This window comes from Zeus faber (genome assembly GCF_960531495.2).
Source record: "Zeus faber genome assembly, chromosome: 17".
Lineage (NCBI taxonomy): Eukaryota > Metazoa > Chordata > Actinopteri > Zeiformes > Zeidae > Zeus > Zeus faber.
In genome coordinates this window covers 5,546,339-5,566,864 of record NC_137204.1, presented here as the reverse complement: position 1 = coordinate 5,566,864, position 20,526 = coordinate 5,546,339, and the positions used below count along the sequence as shown (strand labels likewise).

The following is a 20,526-nucleotide window of genomic DNA, read 5'->3' as shown; positions in this document are numbered from 1 at the left end:
ATAGCTACCTAAGAATTTCTACTTGAATAACTAACGGATTCCTAAAACGTAATGCAGTAAGTCGAATACTATAGAATAAAATAAAATATATAGAATAAAATAAAATAAAATAAAATAAGAACTCATAGGTAATGCAGGTTGGGGGTACAAAATAGATAAAGGGAATAGGCTTATGTATATGGGATAGACTTATGTATATGGGATAGGCTATTTATGTATATACAGATATGTGCATTAAAGTGGCATGTGAATAAAGTGAGGTAGTGTTTGTGAGATATACAGCACAGTGTACAACAGTACGGCGCAGCAATACGGCATCACCGAACAACCCTGAACAGTCACACAGTATGCAGTACCGTATGCTACATAGAGTACAGTAAGGTAGTGGAGCCTATGTGTGTGGCGCAGTTAGGACCCCTGGTGAGTTCAGCATTGACAGTTCTTATGGCTTGCGGGAAAAAACTCAGTCTCAGTCTCTCTGTTCTCGCTGTGTGACTGCTGAGGCGCTTGCCTGCCCGCTGGAGCTGGAACAGTCCGTTGTTGGGGTGATGAGGAGTCTTCATGATCCTGCAGGCTCTGCTACTACACCTCCTGGTGTATGAGTCCTGCAAGGGGGGGAGGGTAGTTCCAGTGGTACGTTCAGCTGAACGCACCACTCTCTGCAGGGCCCGCCTGTCCTGAGCAGTACAGTTTCCAAACCAGGCAGTGATGTTGCCTGTCAGGATGCTCTCCACCGCTCCAGAGTAGAAGGACTTGAGGATCCTCCCGAGACCTGGAATTTCCTCAGCTGCCCGAGGTAATAAAGACGCTGCCTCGCCTTTCTCACCAGAGTGTCTGTTTGTACAGTCCATGTTAAGTCCTCTGTGATGTGGACTCCCAGGTATTTGAAGCTGCTCACCCTGTCAACAGAAGTCCCATTAATCACCAAGGGCGCGTGTGTCCGCGATTGTAATCCTCGTCTAAAGTCCACAATCCAGTCCTCCTTAGTTTTGCTGACGTTCAGGTGTAGGCTGTTGTCCTGGCACCAGAGTGACAGGTCAGCCATCTCCTCGCGGTAGGCCTTCTCGTCCCAGTCGGTGATCAGGCCCACTACAACGGTGTCGTCAGCAAACTTGATGATGGTGTTGGAGCTGGACCTGGCCACACAGTCATGTGTGTACAGGGAGTACAGTAGGGGGCTGAGGACGCAGCCCTGGGGGGATCCTGTATTCAGGGTAAGGGAGCTGGACATGTGCTTCCCCACCCTGACCACCTGGGGGCGGCCTGTGAGGAAGTCCAGGATCCAGGCACACAGTGGAGTATTCAGTCCGAGCTCCTTCAGCTTGACAGCCAGTCTGGTGGGGACTATGGTGTTGAAAGCTGAACTGTAATCGATGAACAGCAATCTCACATAGGCCCTCTTCCGGCCATCCAGGTGTGTGAGTGTGATGTGCAGTACCTGGGAGACCGCGTCATCCGTGGATCTGTTCTGCTGGTACACAAACAGCTACGGGTCCAAGGTGCGGGGGAGGGAGGCGCAGATATAATCCTTAATCAGCCTCTCGAAACACTTCATGACCACCGAGGTGAGGGCCACCGGACGGTAGTTTTTCAGGCAGGCAGGAGAGGTGATCTTCAGGACAGGAACGACGGTGGACCTCTTGAAGCAGGACAGGACCACTGATTCAGCCAGGGAGATATTGAATATTGTAGTGAACACCGGAGCTAGCTGGTTAGCACAGCTTTCAGTACTCGTCCAGATATGCCGTCTGGGCCCACAGCTTTCCTGGTGATCACCCACCTCAGAGTGTTCCTGACCTCGTGCACGGACACTGAGAGTGCGCGCTCAGTGCACGCTCATCCCCAGCAGTGTAACTCCGGTGCTGTTGCCAGACTAAAACCGCGCATAAAAGGAGTTCAGTTCGTTGGCTAGGGAGGTGTCCACACTCATGGCTGGGGAGGAGCTGCTCTTGTAGTTTCGTTATCATCCGCAGCCCCTCCCACAAGCGTCTGGTGTCCCCCCGCTTCATCTGTAGCTCCACAGTCTCGCCCGTTTAGTGTCCTTCACCGCCCCCCGCAGATTGTATGACGCCGCTTTGTAATTGTCTATATTTCTGGATACAAGACCGTCGTTGTAAGCGGCCGTGCGAGCATTCAGAGCGCAGCGGATGGATTTATCAACTCACGGTTTGATAAATCCATCTGTGTGTGTGTGTGTGTGTGTGTGTGTGTGTGTGTGTGTGTGTGTGTGTGTGTGTGTGTGTGTGTGTGTGTGTGTGTGTGTGTGTGTGTGTGTGTGTGTGTGTGTGTGTGTGTGTGTGTGTGTGGGACCGCCTGTATGTGTGTGTGTGTGTGTGTGTGTGTGTGTGTGTGTGTGTGTGTGTGTGTGTGTGTGTGTGTGTGGGTGTGGGTGTGTGTGTGTAAGATGTCCACCGGTCAGTGTACATGACTTATCCCCATTGGTACTGGTGTAGAAGGTCGGTATTATGTCGTTGCGCCTCCAAGCAGCGGAAAGGGCCCTGAAGCCCCCCAAACTCCGTAGCCTTGTAGACACCCTACGGCTGCAGGAAAGCCGCAAGCACCCCGCTCTGCAGCCACAGAAGACCTGGCACCAGAGAAGCCCGTGGAGCAACCCCTATGCCCAGCCCCGAGGAGCATTACCCAGTCCCGGGGAGAATGAGGAGACCCCTCACCCCAGGGGCGCACACATACAACTAACCCCCAGGTACAGGCACAAGACGCAGCCGTGGGCACAGAACTCCGGCCGCAGGCGCCAGGCATGGCAGGCGAGCCCACGGGACTACCATGCCCACCCACGTCCCGCATAAGGGCGAGACCCCCCCTCCCCGACGCCGATGCCAGCAGGCTGCCAGATATACGGGCTCTCCACCACCCCCAGCACCCGGGGCGCCTGCCGCAGAAAGCCACGCAGCAGGAGCAAAAGACCGACAGCCGCCCCCCACCAACCCAACCCACACCCATAACAGCAAGCAGCCCCGCCAGGTGCCCAGAAGGCACCCGGCAGCGCTCTCCACAGCCCCGCCAGGTCGCAGCACACCTTAAGCCACCAGGCGCAAACCGCCAGGACTCCAGCCCAGCCGGCAGGGGGGCACAGCCGGCTGCACACCGGCCACCCCGGAAAACCACAGTGCTCAATGTGTGCTGTTGGGAATTGCAGTCAAAATTGCGAGGTTGGGGGTGCGAGTCCTTCAGGCAAGTTGAACTCGAATCACTCGCACCCATCCTGCCCCACAGACCCTGGTCTGGTGGAGTGTTGTTCAGAGTAGGATTGGCGTGCAAGTGTATGTGTTCTTAGCTAATATAAGTGGGATTAAAATTTTGGGACGGACGAGAAGCACCTTGGGGCAGGAGAGTGACAGGCAAGATGGCAGCTGCCTGCTGCATCCCCACCCACATAGCTTGCACCCCACCCATCCCGCAAGCCCTAGGCCTATTGTGTGGTGTATGTGCTGAGTATGAGTTTTTCGCACTGGGAGAGATAGGCGAATCGCGACCAGATCGATGCAGGGGCGCAGCAGGCCAGAAGCAACCACACGAACCGTGTGGTTGCTTCTGGCCTGCTGCGCCCCTCCCCTCGGACCCGATCGTGCCCGAGCACATCCACCTGTACCTGGTGGCAGCCAACCTACAGCGATCAGCCACGGCGCAGAGCGATCCTCCATGTGCCTCCGCCATGCAGCTCCACATCCCCATCAGGCCTCTAGTCAGCCGCCAGCCAGAGGGGGCCACAGAACAGAGGGCGGCAGATGGCACCTGCGGCATTTGTGATTCCGGTTGAGCTGGAAAGCCAAAGTGTACAGGATATAAAGGAAGCTCTGTTGACCTGTTGGACATTGCGGGCTTCAGTTAAGGGTGGCTTCAAAATAACTGGGTCTCAGTTGGTTCAGTCAATCAACAACTTCAAAGCATTCATGGAGAAGATTGAGAATCTCTACAGTAAGTCCAATAAAAAATCTTCTGGAAGTAGCACAAGAAGTAGGCTCACAAGTCCAGAAAATTGGGTTTTAAATATGTGATGGGTGGCCAGCAGCTTTCGTGATGTAAAGGCTGTGTGGAGGTCGTATGAAGCACTCAACAGACACTTTTTAATATGCCGCAGGAGGCCAAACAAGAAACCGCAAAGAGAGGCAAATTTAGGCTACGTTCACACTGCGGGCCAAAGTGGCCCAAATCCGATTTGTTTTTGCTCAAATGTGCCTCAGATCTGTTTTTTTCATGACAGTGTGGACATGACAGCACGAATCACATGGCTGATCTTTTCAATAAGGAATTGGGCCACTTTCATATGTGTTCCTCAATCGGACACAGGTCTGATTCTTTGCAATGTGACTTCAGTCTCAACAGTTGAATCGGAATTCATGTGGCTTTTACATCACTGTAGAGCAGGAGGGGAGCAGGGGTTCCCAACCTTTTTTATCAGCACCGAACACAGAATGTTCACAGACCAGGGATGCAGAAAAAAAGTATTCCTGTATATCTAGAATAAACTCTGGACTCTTCTGGACTTCAGGACCGGCGAACAGATCAAGGCGCACCACAGCCTCCCCTACCCCAGCACCCGTACCGCCGCCCTCCCCACCCTGGCACCCACACCACGGCCGTTCCCACCGCAGCGCCTGCCTACCCTCACTGTATGCAATGAGGGGAGGGAAAATAATTAATAGATACTGTACTTAAATAGAAAAATATACCGACTCACGCTCGCCGCATTCTATGAATAGCACCGGATCTAGAAACTGTGTTTGTGTTTGTGTGTGTGTGTGTGTGTGTGTGTGTGTGTGTGTGTGTGTGTGTGTGTGTGTGTGTGTGTGTGTGTGTGTGTGTGTGTGTGTGTGTGTGTGTGTGTGTGTGTGTGTGTGTGTGTGTGTGTGTGTGTGTGTGTGACCTCTGAGGGAGCAATCGGGGCGCAATTTGCACACATTGTGTATTTATTAGATTTTATTACATTTCCTTATTGAACAAAACAAAAAAAGCACTGTGCCCCTGCCTGGATTTAAAGATTTCATCTGTGAGCTTGAGCCGAGGTACACGGTCCCACTCCGCCCCACAACCACCGTGGCTGCAGTGTTTACTTCCATTCAACACCGTGCTGCGTGTGATGTCTTTGTTACTTCTACGCATCAGTTCAGGACGTGACCCATTCACACTGGAATCTGATATTTGCCAAACAAAAAAATCGGATCTGAGCAAGGAATCTGAATTGAGCTCAGAGGCCTGGCACATCGTATGCAAAGCAAGGAATTTCTGTGTGACCTTGGACTCATGTACTGTGAGAATTTGCAAACCTGCCTCAGCAACTCCAGGTCCATTCAATTACACTTTTGAGAGAAAACAGCTTCTGAAGCGCCCAGCTGAGTGCTAGCTTCATTCAAAGACTCTCCAGGAGAGAAATCTGAGGAGGCATTGAAATCACAGGCTTCAGGACATTTTGGATCGGTTTCCCTGGAGTCCAATGCAACGCTCGCACCAGTCAATGCAAAGCAGTTGCCACAAAGTCTGATCAACAACATGGAGAAGCGCCTCTCATTTGAAGGTGAAATGTTACGTGATCTCAGCCTTCTGGACACAAGCAACTGGCCATCAACACCTTGCATATGGCATGCTGAGTCACAAGTGAAACAACTGTGCAGGCGGTTCAATTTTTGTGAAGACTAAGTAGTTAATAGTACAGTATGAGAGATTTCCTTGAGCAGCCACACAGTGAGCCTCATCTAAAACCACTCAAACGATGCATGCAGACCATCCCTTGCAGCACATCTAAGTGTGAAAGGGGTGTCAGTCTTCTGATCTACATCTAGAATGTTGTTGTCCACTGTAAGTTATTTGATGATGATCAGCATCAATGGGTAAGTCTTTTCGACATCACAACTTGTTTAAGAAGCCATCGCCCCTTTCCTAGACTACCAGGCTAGTTGCCTCACCCACCTCCTTCTTACCTCACCCCTACATACACTATGCTGCTGCTCTGCTATGATCCCATGCCTCCCCTTCTTACCCCACCCCAAGGACACTGTAAGCAAACAGAAGAAACTAGACCAGGTGGAACAGGAGCTGGGCCTTCTGTAAGTGTTCCTTCCTTTTTCCAGGGCTTGTGGGCTAACACACAGTGAACCCAGAATGCATAGATTATGTTAAGTGCCTTTTCTGCCTTTATTTATTAAGGAGTTGCAACTCTGAAGCTTTTTTGTCTTGCAGTAGTTCTTTGAGGCTTTCCCCTGCATTGAATCTGATACATAGACTAAGTTTGAGAATGGTTTGGAAGACAAGTGAACATTCTGTTTTAATTCCTCTACTTTCTTCTTTGTAGCCGTGCAAAATCACAAGGGATGGTGATTAACATTAAAACAGTAGAAAATCAGTCGAAGGGGTAGACCCCTTCGACTGATTTTCTACTGTTTTAATGTCCGAACACCCTACCCGGTAGGGTGTTCGGACAGGGGGTCCCTCCCCGTTCCTGGGAAAAACAGAGACTTGTCCCCCTCAATTTATCATTGTAAACATAACTATATAATTTTAAATAATATAATAATATGCATTGAAAGCACTTGTGCTAATTATAGAGGCAAGAACAATGGCACACGATGAGTGCGACTTCTCCTCTCCGCTACTTTCTGCCTCTGCCAATTTGCGCCGCTTCTCCAAATTTCCCCCCGTTTCTCCAAACAAAACAAAAAGAAAACGGTATGTTTTTATTTTAGATCATGTATATGTTTTCTCAGTTTCCTAATTAAAGGAAAAAAAGGGCACCGTGTGATCCGTGTCGTGTCACGCATGGCAGCTTAAACCACCCATTAAAATTATTTAATGTGACAGCTGTGCCTTCTTGTAGAAACCCCACATTTTGCAAATCATCAAGGAAGTGGGTAATTTTGTTTATAATGCTTAATATTTTTATTAATAATTTTATTTCATTTCATTTCATTTCATTTAACTTCAAATAAATAAAAATTACTTTTTTCTTTTATATATTTATTTTTATTTTCTTTTATTTTCTTTTATTTTCCTCCTCATCTAGAAGCTGGTTTTGTTCATTCTTGCAGCGTTCCTCTCCACAAGATGACCAGCAAACCCAGTTTGCTGGCGTGTGAAAATGATGTGCAAGGCTCTCAAGTCAACCCTCATGGCCCTTTCTTGAGCTACAGATTTCAATTTTGGAATGAATTTCTTGGTCTATAGCTTCATAGCCCAGCAGAGTGGGCATTGATGCGGCGCTTGCTTGCAGAGATCCAGGCAAAGAATGAGAAAATTCTCTCCCTTTGTCAATTAACTTGGATTGAAGCTGGGACCTGGACACAGCGAATCAGAATCAGGTTAATTTACATATACTAGGAATTAGTTCTGGTGAGATTTGGTGCGTTTCACTACAGACAATTTGCATTCAAAATAAATAAATAATACATAAAAAGATCAAGCTAAGAGATTTTTTGTCACATACATCTTTACATTCTGAGAAAAAAATGGAGAATACAAATATGAATAAAGTTAAATACAATAAAAAGTGATGCAAAAATAAAAAATGCATAAATCATAAAAATTGTGTAAAATATATACAAATTAGTCGGCCAAAAAATACAAAAATAGTCAGATGTACAAAAATTATACACAATTTACAAAATGTGTTACTAAGCACAGCATACATTATTGTTTTGGAAATGTAGGGTATAAATTCTAAATATGAATTATTATAGTATGCCCACTACAGTGAGTATGCTGTAATCTTCTTTTTTTGCTTTCGGCTGCTCCCGTAAGGGGTCGCCACAGTGGACAATCTGCCACCAATACCTTCTGTTCTGCGCATCTTCCTCCCTTACACCAACCGCCTGCATGTCCTCCGTCACCACATCCATTAACCTTCTCTTTGGTCCTTCTCTTTTCCTCTTTCCTGGCAGCTCCATCCTCAGCATCCTTCTCCCAATGTAACTCTCATCTAGTGAGTGTGCTGTAATAGAGTGTAATATAGTGTAACACAGTTTTATTGAATATACTATATTATTGCACAAGTTGTATGAATGTGTGTGTGTGTGTGTGTGTGTGAGTGAGTGAGTGAGTGAGTGAGTGAGTGAGTGAGTTTGGAGAGGGAGTGTGGCGCTCACAAATGGCCAATTCAACACTAAGAAGTTAAAAAGCTTATCCTATTAACTGATGATAGAGCCTGCATCCAAAACACTGTGTGGTGGCACACTGGGCTCCAGAAAATAAAGTTGTGCAGGAAACACAGAGGTGAGGAGATCTCACTGAAAATGGTCGTTGTCAGCTGCCAAAGAAAAAAGTGCTAGTTGCAGGCCCTGCCAAACGAAGCAAAGCCTCACACTTACATTTAAATACAAGCCCAAAGCTGCTCCCTCTGTTTCGGTGCAATAAAAACACATGACTTTGTGCTCCGCTAAAACACACCCTAGGGGTTTTATTTTTAAATCCACATATTATTAATCCATAACAATTTTCCCACATCCTTGTCCATTTTTCTATTTTTTTTTGTTTCTGTTGAAAGTTGTATTTGATCTCTTATCTAAACTTTATTATCTAAACTTTAAGCGGGAGAGGGATTGAGAATCTCACCTTCATTTTTTTTTAATTGCAAAGAAGAAAGCATCAGGAGGAACAACAACAATTACTGTCTGGAATAGTATGAAGATTAAAATGTTAATGATGTGCTGAAAGACGAGCGGTCTGAGTCATATGGTCAGGCTTAGGTGTAATTGAACGCATACAATACTGCCCCCGTCTGGCGGGACATGGGAGTGACGATTAAATCGCAATGTGCTATTCACAACTTTAAAATTATGTGATAATAACAATAATAACCAGATATAATAGTGTGCACGACTAAAAACACATATCAAAAGTGTATATACACTTTTGATATGGTTGTATGTGTGAACTGGCTTCATGAGGGTGGCTAGTTGTTCTGCTGTTTATAGTCCATTTGGAGCCTGATTGATAAGTTTATCTTCTTTTTTGTATGTGGTGTTTTTTTATTCAATACATTTACACTTTTTTTCATTTACCGATGAACACTTATTACGTAAAATAAGCAGTTGGTAAAGGGAGGGAGGAAGATGATAATACTGTTAATGCATGTATTGGTGTATAAAGATAAGTGTAACACAGAACATACCCTCGGAATAGTGTATGTTTTAGAAATTCTACCTTAAAATGTGAGAAAAATAAATAAAAGCAACAAGGAATCAAAAAGTTATAATTAAAACACGTTTAGTGTAAATTTGCCTTTGGACTGAATTTGTTGATGACTTCTGGACCAATATGCTGATCTACACCGTAGAGGGAGCCAGTATTTCATCATTCATCATTACCTTGTCATATTTCAATGCACAATTATCTGGCACAAATTAATGATGATAAGACGGATGATGATAAAATCAACACAATACAAGGTCTGAAATAATGTTGTTTCTGAGGCGAAAAAACAAGGTGGTGATGTTTTGGTGATACGGAAAGTGGGAAAATTTAAGTATACTCTATATGTGTACTTATATTTAATACTGATCAGTGTTATTATACATATTAACATGGTGTCCTGTGATGTTATCTGTAGTTCTCTTGGGACACTCATATTCTCACCCTGCATATCAAACACTTATTCGTATCAAACTAATTCAATTTACTGATTATACTAAACAGTTGTGTTCGTACGATATGATAATTTCCGGACATTATTTAAAAAATACGCTACAGTTTATGATAAAGTATTGATCAGAACAAACCAAAGCATATAAATAATAAAATGGACACAACAAAACTATTACACTGCATCAGCGATAAGCTTTACCGTCAATGTTATTATTATTTTATAGGTAATGGGGAATGGGTTTGGTAGGAGGTCATGGCAGCTTCAGAGATTTTAAAATCAGCGATGGAAGAAATTTGGATAGTAATGAGTATAAATCATTTGTTGTGGAGTCCGATCTAATGTGTTATAACCGGAATATATACCCAATATACTCATATATATAAGTACAGATACTTGGAAAATAAACTCAAAGGACGGTCACAAAGTACGTTCCACCGCCTTCAAAAACTCGCTAGACATGCCTTTGGCATTGCCATTGACTCGCCGCATGGTGGCAGTACAGAGCCAGAGGTTGCCCATTGTGCCCGGCGGGGCGTCTTCCACCCGACGGGAACAAAAAGTGCTGCTCCGCTGGCCGCCACACGGAGCCCTGCCCCGCCGGGAGAGGAGGACGCCCTGCAGCCACAAGCCACGGGAATCGATCTCTCTGGATAACGGTACCACGGACATATTCCGCCATGCCTTCGAACAAAAGCGCTCAAGGTAAATAGGTTTCGGTGCTTTCCAACACGGGGGACCGTTATGTTAGCTGGTGCACCAGGAGCACCAGGCCGGCTAGCACACCTCCGATTAGCCGCATGGAGCTGGCGGTAGAATAACCTGTCCTGCTTATTTTTGTGTTTTTTGTTTTCGCAGGAGGGAAAGCATTCGGGTTGCTAAAGGCCCAGCAGAGAGAGAAATTAGAAGAGATAAACAAGGTAGGAATGCTTTGGTATATTTCTATATGATGGAACGTATTGACCCACATGTAACGGTGCACTTGACCGGATTGGCCCATCCGACCAACGGATTTAACGGTGAACGTGCCTACACTTGGTCCCTTTGTCGATTTTCACGTTATTGTGATATCAAGTTTAAGGTTTTACCCAAGTTCTACGCAATTTTAAGTTCACAGTTAGATTTGACTTGTTAGGGATGGCATTTAAAACACTAAAAACACCCATTTACTGTGTTTATTATATTATTATAACCCGTTTGTTTTCCACCCTGGTACACACAGTATATATACATATTTCATTGAACATAAATAAAGCAATTGCACTATTTCCCATTTTGGAGTGTGTTCAGAGGGTGTTGTGTGTGTGTGTGTGTGTGTGTGTGTGTGTGTGTGTGTGTGTGTGTGTGTGTGTGTGTGTGTGTGTGTGTGTGTGTGTGTGTGCGTTGTGCTTTTTATGCACTCGTGGATAGCTGCATACCATCACGTCTGTGTCTCAGATATGAATCGTAGCTTGATGGGTGGACACATACAGTATGCGGTGTGCTACTACCTTCCACTCGAAGGGGGCTCATCCCCGCTAAGATAGCCCATTATCCACTGGTGTTTGGACGGGAAACAGGTGTCTGGGAGACGGACTCAATAAGCTCTTTGTCCCTTCCCAGGAAGAGCCGAACCACATTTCGTTGCATGCATTTGTAGGAGATTCCTCTAGAGACCGACACTCTATGTAGTGTCCCTCTGTAACACACACGCTGTACCTCTAGGGCAGGGGTCCCAAACTCAACTTACCAGGGGGCCGCTGGAGGTAGAGTCTGGGTGAGGCTGGGCCGCATCAAGTATTCCACAAAGAAAGGGTTTCAAGTATTCCAAAAAAAAGTACAACTTCTTTTCCCTTTCCTATTGCAACGCTATGCTGTCTTTCTGAGGTCACTGATTACTCTTGTTGAGTCTGCCCACTTCCTAAGTCCTCTGTACCTTGCACTGGGTGACAGGATATATTTTCCTTCTACTTAGTGTCACTCACGTTTCAACCAAGTGGTTAATGCGTTGGCTAACTTGTCAACAAACACCACCGGAAGCTGTCACGAGCCTGAGCTATGGTAGCCCATAAGTGATATAAAACGCCCAGGGCAACGACTCGCGCAACAACTCGGCAAAAAGGTGTGTGTGAGAAAAACGCGCAGGCTGCACTAACACTAAACTTTGATGTCAAGTAGGGGGCCACAAAATATCGTCCCGCGGGCCGCGAGTGTGAGACCCCTGCTCTAGGGCTTAACGATTTGGGGAAAATATCTAATTGTGATGTTTCTGACAGATATTGCAACTTTATTTGCGATATCATTTGATCACTGAAGTCAAGCTTCAGTTCAATATTCACTATGTAATAGATTTAAAACATGTGATGGAGCATTACCACATGAGATACCATCAACATTTTAACTGCTCTATATTGTAATGCAAGGATGAGAACTTAAAGATATGAATTGCTTCCAACATGTATTTATTACATTTTTTTAATTGTCATAGAACAATTATCACAAAAGCTGTGACTGTGTTAAATATAGTTATAATAATAATAATAATAGTAATAATAATAAAAACAATTTGAATATGAAACTAATAGGACCTTTCTGTAAACAATCTCTGGCATTGGAATAGGTAGGTTATTCAGGTATGGCTCAGGAGCAGCATCTGAATATTGCACAATCTGTCATCAATAGAACATTATTAACTGACGGGCCAATTTCCCATTGCCAGGAGAAACGTGTTCTTTTTTTATTTTTTTTCCTGGTGTGTGATGAACATGCAGGAAAAGGGGTGTGTCATGGTTCCAGTGTGTTTGGGAATAAAACAGCATATGAGACAACAACTTAAACAACATAAAACTGTAACACTCGGTGAAAAAAAGGGTATGTTGAGCCGTTAAAAAGAATCAGATCATTTGTGAATGACCCAACACTACAGTAGAAGCAGCAGGGAATATCCATGCTGCCGGTGTGCATCGGTACATCAGCAGCGGTGAACAGAACCGTTACTCCGGTTCGGAGACGGGCTTGAGGCTGGACTGGAGTGGCTCGGAGCCAGGTAAGTGAGCGTGGGGGTTTTCTGCTGTGCTCCCCACGGAGCGATCCCCACTCTCACATGATGGTCCCCAATGATGGGACAACCTAAAAAAAAGGGAAATGACGGTGGGGCAGTGGGCAAGTAATGTAATCGTGTACTGTTCAGCTCAGCTTCCCTGGCATCCTCGAGCTGCACAGCAGATGAAGCAGGGGGCATAGCGCTGCTCTTAAAGAAGCTGTCCCATGACCACTTCCCCTTCTTCACAGTGGATGGCTCTGCCTCTGCTGCACCTTGAAACATGTTGTCTGTGGTGCTGACCGCCCTTTTCTCCTGCAAAATACAGAGATAAGAGCTGTTAAGTTTTGCAATGCAATGTCATTTTGAGCAATTGGGAATTTTATGTAAACATTTCAAAAATAAAGAAGAGATAAACAAGGTAGGCAATGAATGTAATCAAAATCCAATAACTTATATTGCATGTGGCATCTTGTATTCACTTAACTGCGTATAGAAACAAGACAAGTTACCTTTCGTGCCACGTGTTACATTTCGATTTTCACTCTTGCTTTAATGTCTGGGACATTCTCTGTGCTTATGTTGTTAATCTTGGATCAAGGAACGAAGTGATGTCAAGAAACTCCAGTGTGGCTGGGTCGCTGAATTTACCCTCTATGTAACCAAGGGCTCTTGACTTTATTGCCTTGGTAAGGTCTATGTCCTTGTCATTTTCAGCCAGAGTTGATGTTCTCAGGAGACGCAGGACTGACTTCAGGTATGACAAGCTTACATACAAGCTTACATATTCTTCACCAGAGAGGGTATTTGTAAATTCCTGGAAAGGAATAGCATTGTTGATTGATTCGAGGACATCTCTGTCCTGCCAAGTGGGGACCAGGTGATGTGACTTCCTGACCTCAGACAGAACCTGAGACAAGGCCATGCTCTGCTTCAACACCATCCCAATCATCCTCTACCTTGAGTCCCATCTTTTTGTACACTCCGTAATCAATGAGTGCTCCGGCAGATTTAATTCTTGCTGTACCTCACTAAGTGCGGTCTTCTTTTTCCAACTGTGACAGAAATGGCCAACCGTTTACAAAGTCCTGTTGCCCGATTTACTCTCGTGCCATCTTTAACAGCATTTTTTGAGAAGAAAAAAGTTTTCCGAGTTCCCGTTAAATGCAGCCGCAGCAAGCCGAATAACAATTTTCCAAGTTCTCTTGGAATACAGCATTGGCTCCCTCTCGTCTCGACACACATCAATGGAGCCTACACCGCACTGCACACCTTGCCCCATGCAACCAAAAGTCGTTCAAGGAAGGACAACCGGTGAACCAGCGACAGGGTCATGGGTCATGACGCCATGGTCTCATTGATGCACATGGGGAGCGAAGTCTAGCCTGACTGGTCAGATCCCACAGAAGAGCTACTGAAGCACAAATTGCTGAAAAAGTTAATACTAGCTATGATAGAAAGGTGTCAGAACATAGTGCATTGCAGCTTGCTGTGTATGGGGCTGCGTAGCTGCAGACTGGTCAGAGTGCCTTCAATGGGCACATCAGCATCAGAAGGTGGCCTGGACTGATGAATCATGTTTCCTTCTACACCGGGTGGATGGCCAGGGTCAGGGTCTGATCGAGCATCTGTGAACAACAAGCCAGATCCTTGGGCGCCCCACCTCGCAACTTACAGGACTTAAAGGATCTTCTGCTAACATCTTGGTGCTAGATACCTACCACAGGACACCTTCAGAGGTCTTGTGGAGTCCATGCCTCGACAGGTCAGAGCTGTTTTGGCGGCACGAGGGGGACATTCCCAATATGACGATTATAAGTGGATGTTTTAATGTTGTGGCTGATCGGTCGGTGTGTATACCTTGCATGCTACATCCTACACCCTTCATGGCAGACTCAAAGCTATTCGCTTAATCAGTTTTCATGTCGATTTCTATTTCTTATGTGATCTTCAGTATCTAATATTCATAATGTGCCAAAGCAAAACATTTTAACAGCAGGTTCAATGTCCACAAATTACTGCAAAATACATTATACCATTTGGTAAATGCCATCACCAAAGCAGGCTACTATGTGGCCATGAGTGAATGTTTTCAGCGTCATTTGAACCACTGGGCATCATAACCCCATATATACAAATCTAAATGGTGGCAGATTGTAGTGTCAATGAAACTTCACTGAGTTGCATAGAACTTCAAACTCTGGTGAATCTAAGGTTGAACACTTTTTTGGAAACATTTCTGTTCATTATACGGATAGAATTATTTTTTAAACAATAGTGGTTTTGCTGCAATTTTTTAAAAAGAGAGTGCTTGTTTGATCCTTTGTGTTGAGGCTCTGGCCGTGACTCAGTTGTTCTGCTGACAAATAATATTCATGTAATCTTAATTACATGTCAGAGGCATATTCGAGGCAACACAGTAAACAAACCGTAAACACAATGTCCTATGTATTTCATGAGCTGTACCACATGGCCATATATTTCTCTATTTCTCACTCCCTCCCTCCCGACTTTCCACATCCAATCTCCCTGGAGATTAAAGCAATGAAACGACAGATTGCTCCATTATAATTTCATTAGAGTTATCGCTCTCCAGGCATTTGTTCGCTTTCTCTTGACTGCCCTAGTGGGGAGTTCAAGTTTGTGAGAAAGTCCTGAGGAGACGGTAGTTAGGCCAAAGGAGAAGACTGTGAACGGTGTTTCTGAAGTCTTTTTCTTTCATTTTTTGTAATTTGTCAGTATAGTGTAAAATAGGCCCCTAACAGGACTGGGAATCCCCCCCCAAACAAACATCTTTCTGTTTTCCTGTAGAGTTACAGTTGGATCAATGCTGATATCAGTTGATACAGGCTAGCTTTAATTGTATATATGAATATGAGTGAATATCCCCATATGATTCCAAAAATAATATATATTTTTCCGATTTTTCACCTATTGAAGCATGTTAGGGTGTTTTCACACCTAGGTGGTCTCAAGGTTAAGTTAATTTGAGTGGTATTGTTTTTCTTCAGGATCATCCAAAAACAGTGATCTTGTATATGGACTGGTCAAATTATAGCTGTTGCGGAGTACACTTGGGTGAAAATAGTTTTGGTGATTTGTTCTGTAAACCTATATTCTCTGTTTGTGCAATATATTAGGATTTAGAATTATCATTGTTTTATGTGCAATATGAAATTGTCTTTTTCAGAATATTTCGTTAAATTAATATAGTTTAGAATATTTCCCTGAAAATACCTACTTGTCAGCCCTTTTACCTGCATTTTCACCCAACCTGCCGACTTGTGAGACATGCTATTCGGTGCAAGGAGAGCACTCAACTCTGTCAGTCTGGTGTTCTTGAAACGGACAGGACAACACATTATACTCACCTCAGCAACTGAAGCCATTATATCTACTTCATTGACAATCGCTGCGGCCCTGTGGAATGGTATTATTTTCTGTATGAGCTAAAATGTAGGACTTGTCATCAGAATTTATAGTGAATAGGTGGTACATCGGTCCTACACACGACCAATCCCAAAAAGAACATTTTATTTAGGACTTTAGAGGAGTTTACAGGAGTGACTCTGTAGCGCGGAGCCATCTGTAGCGCGGCTCCTCCTGGCCGGCACGGCGGGGTTTTATTACACACAGCGTTTTGACAGTTCCTGTCCCATCCACACAATAACAACAGTGCTGTTATGGACTGGCTCCCATGGGTATTCCTGCCGCAAGCCCCCGTGCTCTCACTTGCAGTGAGGGAATGCTCTGCCATTCCCTCACTGCAAGAGAAAACAGACATAAGAAGCTTCCCAGCTGTCATGATTGGCCAGTCATTCAATTGGCCACAGTTAGCACCAAGGCGGCAAGCGCCAGCCTACCACACTGACTTCCCCTCGCCTCCCAAAGCCCCCTCCACCCCGCCCCCGAGTCTGCCACACCATCTTATTTATTGATGTAATCGAACATTTTGTCACTCTTAAGAATCTTGAGCCTTCTCGTCCAGTCCAATTTTCAGCATTTTTTTCCTCTTTCATCCTTTTCCAAAGGAGTACATGGAAGACCAGAAATACAGAGACGAAGATGACCTGCCTGATAAACTGGAAGGCTTCAAAAGTAAGGAAGTCACAGAAGATGTAAAACCGTTGTGCCCCAGGCCTGAAATGATAATGCAATGTGGTTTGTGTGATAACGTGCACATTTCTTATTCCAAGTTCATCTGGTGTCATAAATGGACGTAACATAACATGTAGCAGAGATGATGCACAGTGGTGTGTTGGACAACAGGCTATGTGTGATTTCTTCAATGCAGTTTTGTTAATGTTTACTGCTATTATATTTATATTTTTATACTATTTATATTATACATTATTAAATTGGGAATTTTTATTGCTGCTAAAAATGTGCTGCTGCTAAAAATGTGCACAATCTCTGCTGGCACTGCCCCTTGCATTTCACTGCATACCTGTATGTGTGTGACAAATAAAAAATATTGAATCTAGTTGGGATAATGCATAATTTAAAAGTAGAGATGCACCAGTTGCAATTTTCTTGGCTGCTTCAGCCCTGAGTCTAACCTGCCAATTGCTATTTTGGCCAATTCTTTCTTTCTATATAACTGTAATTGACAGCAACCACAAACATTTTTGTAACTTTTCTTTAAAGGAAAATTCAGTTGTATGTTCAAAAACTAAAACTACCAGGTAACAGGACCTTCTCTCACTCAAACAAATCTCAAAATAAAAAAGTGCTTCAGGTTACGGGGACAGAGCTAATACAAATGAACAGTAGTACAATTAAAACCAACTGAAAATGAAATGCAGTATATCCCGGCAACTGTACACGGCATTTGCCGTCAAAGATTGACTATTTTGCCTTTTGGCTATCTTCTGTGACAGAATTACAGCCAAATGTTACGTAGCACCTTACAGACATGGAGATAGCGAGGAGCGTCTGCTGCGTCTACCAGAGTTTTGCGCTGCAGCGCTGTAGTTATTAATTGTATGAAGGCTGTTTGGTGTAGTGGATAGGGTTGATGGAGGATTTGGACATGGTAGTCTTGCATAGCACAGTTGGTCCATAAGTTGCAGCTCCACGTAATTACTTGAATAATAATAATATAATTAATAAGAATTATTAATAATAAAAAGGCTCTATCGCCAGTGTAAACCTGATAATCATACATTGATATCAGGAAACAGATCTCTATATATGCGCTCTTTCTCAAAGCCGCATAACGGTATCCATAACTATCTCCATAATGCAAAATAATCCATTGTCAAACCTGCTAGCAGATGAATATGATGCTTTATAGCCGGTTTGTGTAAAGTTAACAAACTATGAATGACAATACGTTTTGGAAGGAATTTAACATTCATTTAAGTTTGCAAAAAAATATTAATACTAAGCTGCATTTTTATAGCTACATGCAATACTAAAATTCTTATACATACTATAATTACAGACACTAATTATATAATTTAGTTTTAATTATTATCGTAATTCAGTTTAGTTTAAATATATTTTATTGCAGTCTTTGTACCACCTTTGTATCACCATAGCCACAAATGTCATGCGTGTTTTGTTTTGCCGTCGTACCTCACCCTCGCTCTTCCCATGCCATTCAGAAAGTGCCGTTATACCATTCCCGTCTACCGTCTTCCATGTGAATGTGGCATAAATTTGACTGGCACAGAATCAGATATACGTATCTGACACAAATTGGCCTGTCAACGGTCATGATCAATCAAGCTGAAAACCGGCTGATTCCGGTCATCAGCTGATCGATCAGTGCATCTCTATTTAAAAGACCAATGTGCATGAAGCCTTGTTTATGCTCTGAAACTGACAAAGACAGCAGATGTGCACGCGGTTCTGTACATGCAACATTTCAGTGTCTGCATACGTGTTCCACACATGCGCACTAGAGATCAAAATGAGTAACAAACACTTATTTGCCACAGGCTTCCATGTTTGGCCGCACAGTATCGATTCAATTCATTTAGCTCAGAAGTGAGGAATACCTGTTTGGAATGACCTGTTTCCCAGTTTCATGGAACCTATGGTAAAATACTGACCACCAAACAAAGTTAGTCGCTGAGCAACCTCTGAAGGTTTATGTTTAAGTGACGATTGTCAACATATTTTCTAGCTAAATCTATCTTTTTGTTTGTTCTGTTTTTATTATTTTCTGTTGTTTGTATACTGTTTAACAAGCCTGCCAAAGAACATCACTAGTGCATGTGCGGTCAGCGTGCTTGTAGGCGCGTACAAGTCCGCACAGTCACAAAATCTGGGAGGCATGTGGATGTGCGTGTGGCTATCTGTGGACATGAGCAGGTCATGAAATTCACGTCATGCGTATAAATTAAACGTATAAATGGCACGTAAAAACAAATGTATAAATTGGCCTTAACGAGGGGATAATGTGGAAATCTCTTGTTCCTATTGGGATGGTCTACACATATTTTGCTTCTTCTTTTATTGGTAGATTCCTAAGCACAGGAGACTGAAGACACTTGACTCTTGTCATTAATGACATGTCTGTCACATGTAAGTCCCATTTAACACCATGTGCCAGATATGGGTATCATTTTTGAAGTCCTTTGTTTAGATGTAGGATTTCTTAAAATTCAGGGGGGCACTGAATATTTTTTTCAGGCACAAAGTGTTGTCTTATTTTCGAGAGAGAAATAGAAATACAAGTGTTTGCTAAGCAGTTCCATTTTCTCTGGATATACCGTATAAAAATCCATACTTGGCGTGCAGAGGCCTTCAGTAAATAACCTTTCTCATCCTAATTGTTTACTCAGAGTGTGTTGCTGTGGTGCTTTTTGGTTGTGTTCACACTTTTAAAACAAGTAATTGACAGAAAATGCGCTGTTATTAATATAACATTATGTGTCTGTGTATCTAAGTCTATTACATAGGTTGTATACCATTGTCATATTCATACTTTTCATAGATGATTGTTTGATAATTATAAATGAACTTTAGGTGACAATTTATGTAAATTCTACCATCAATACACTTCAATATTATTTGGCTTGTAATGTTATTTTTCTTTGGGTCTTTGTGGCCAAATGGACAGATTTGTCCTAGTGTCCGCCCGTATGTGCCCATGTTTGTGTCTTTATTATGCTTTTCCATCTGACTGAATATTTATGAGGTTACAGTACTCTGTTTTTCACTTTCTTTGTGTGGGAGGAAACAACAGACTGGTCTGATTTGTAAGTAGGTTGCAAGGCCATGTCCTCAGTGGCCTTTGAGGAATGTGCTGGGGCATCTCTCCGTAGGCTCGAATATTTAGAGCTCTGGGACAATCTAGTATGTCAGGAGAAATACTTTAACTAAGAGTTAAGATTTATACGACCTGCCTTTATAAAAAGAAAGTTTCTCGGTTATTGCTGTGGACTGTTTTCATTAAGTTTGGAGGTATAGGTCTCTTTATATGCGGGTCTTTGGGTGTAATTCTTGAATATAGGATTTTTTTTTGTAGACAGGGCAGCATATGACTGTTTATATTAATAAGCCATAAAGAGCTGGTAAACCATTCCAATGCCCTACTTAGATTCCTTTAACTGCAATACTTGAGTGACTTGCTGGAGGAAATGGATCAGTTGTGTAAACAAAATAGGGTTCTGAAGGATGGATGTTTGTCCTCTCTCCCTCCTGCCTTGGGGACTGAGTATATTGAAGCTCAATTGCTTTTAAAGTGAAATTAATGAAGAATAATATTTTGTGCACTGTTCTTTCCATCCTGATTCAATGACTCAATAAAATGGACTTATATTGTTTGTCTTTAAGTAAGGGGTGTATCAGTAAGATTTAGCACACTTAGCCAAATATAACTTTAACTTTGCAAATATCAATAATTTTATCAACATTGGTAATTTCTATCTTTCTAGCTGTGCTTTCTTCCTTATTTTCCTAAAAC

General features: G+C 43.5%; 1 protein-coding gene across 1 annotated transcript in view; it reads left to right on the top strand.

Annotated features, from left to right (window-relative positions):
• Positions 1-10,174: 10,174 nt before the first annotated feature.
• Positions 10,175-20,526, top strand: part of aif1l (allograft inflammatory factor 1-like) — a 31,667-nt gene continuing 21,315 nt past the window's right edge. The window contains exons 1-3 of the mRNA XM_080017370.1: positions 10,175-10,294; positions 10,448-10,509; positions 16,640-16,706. Of these exons, the coding sequence (XP_079873496.1) occupies positions 10,270-10,294; positions 10,448-10,509; positions 16,640-16,706 (154 nt within the window). The 5' untranslated portion in view covers positions 10,175-10,269. The remainder of the gene's footprint in view (positions 10,295-10,447; positions 10,510-16,639; positions 16,707-20,526) is intronic.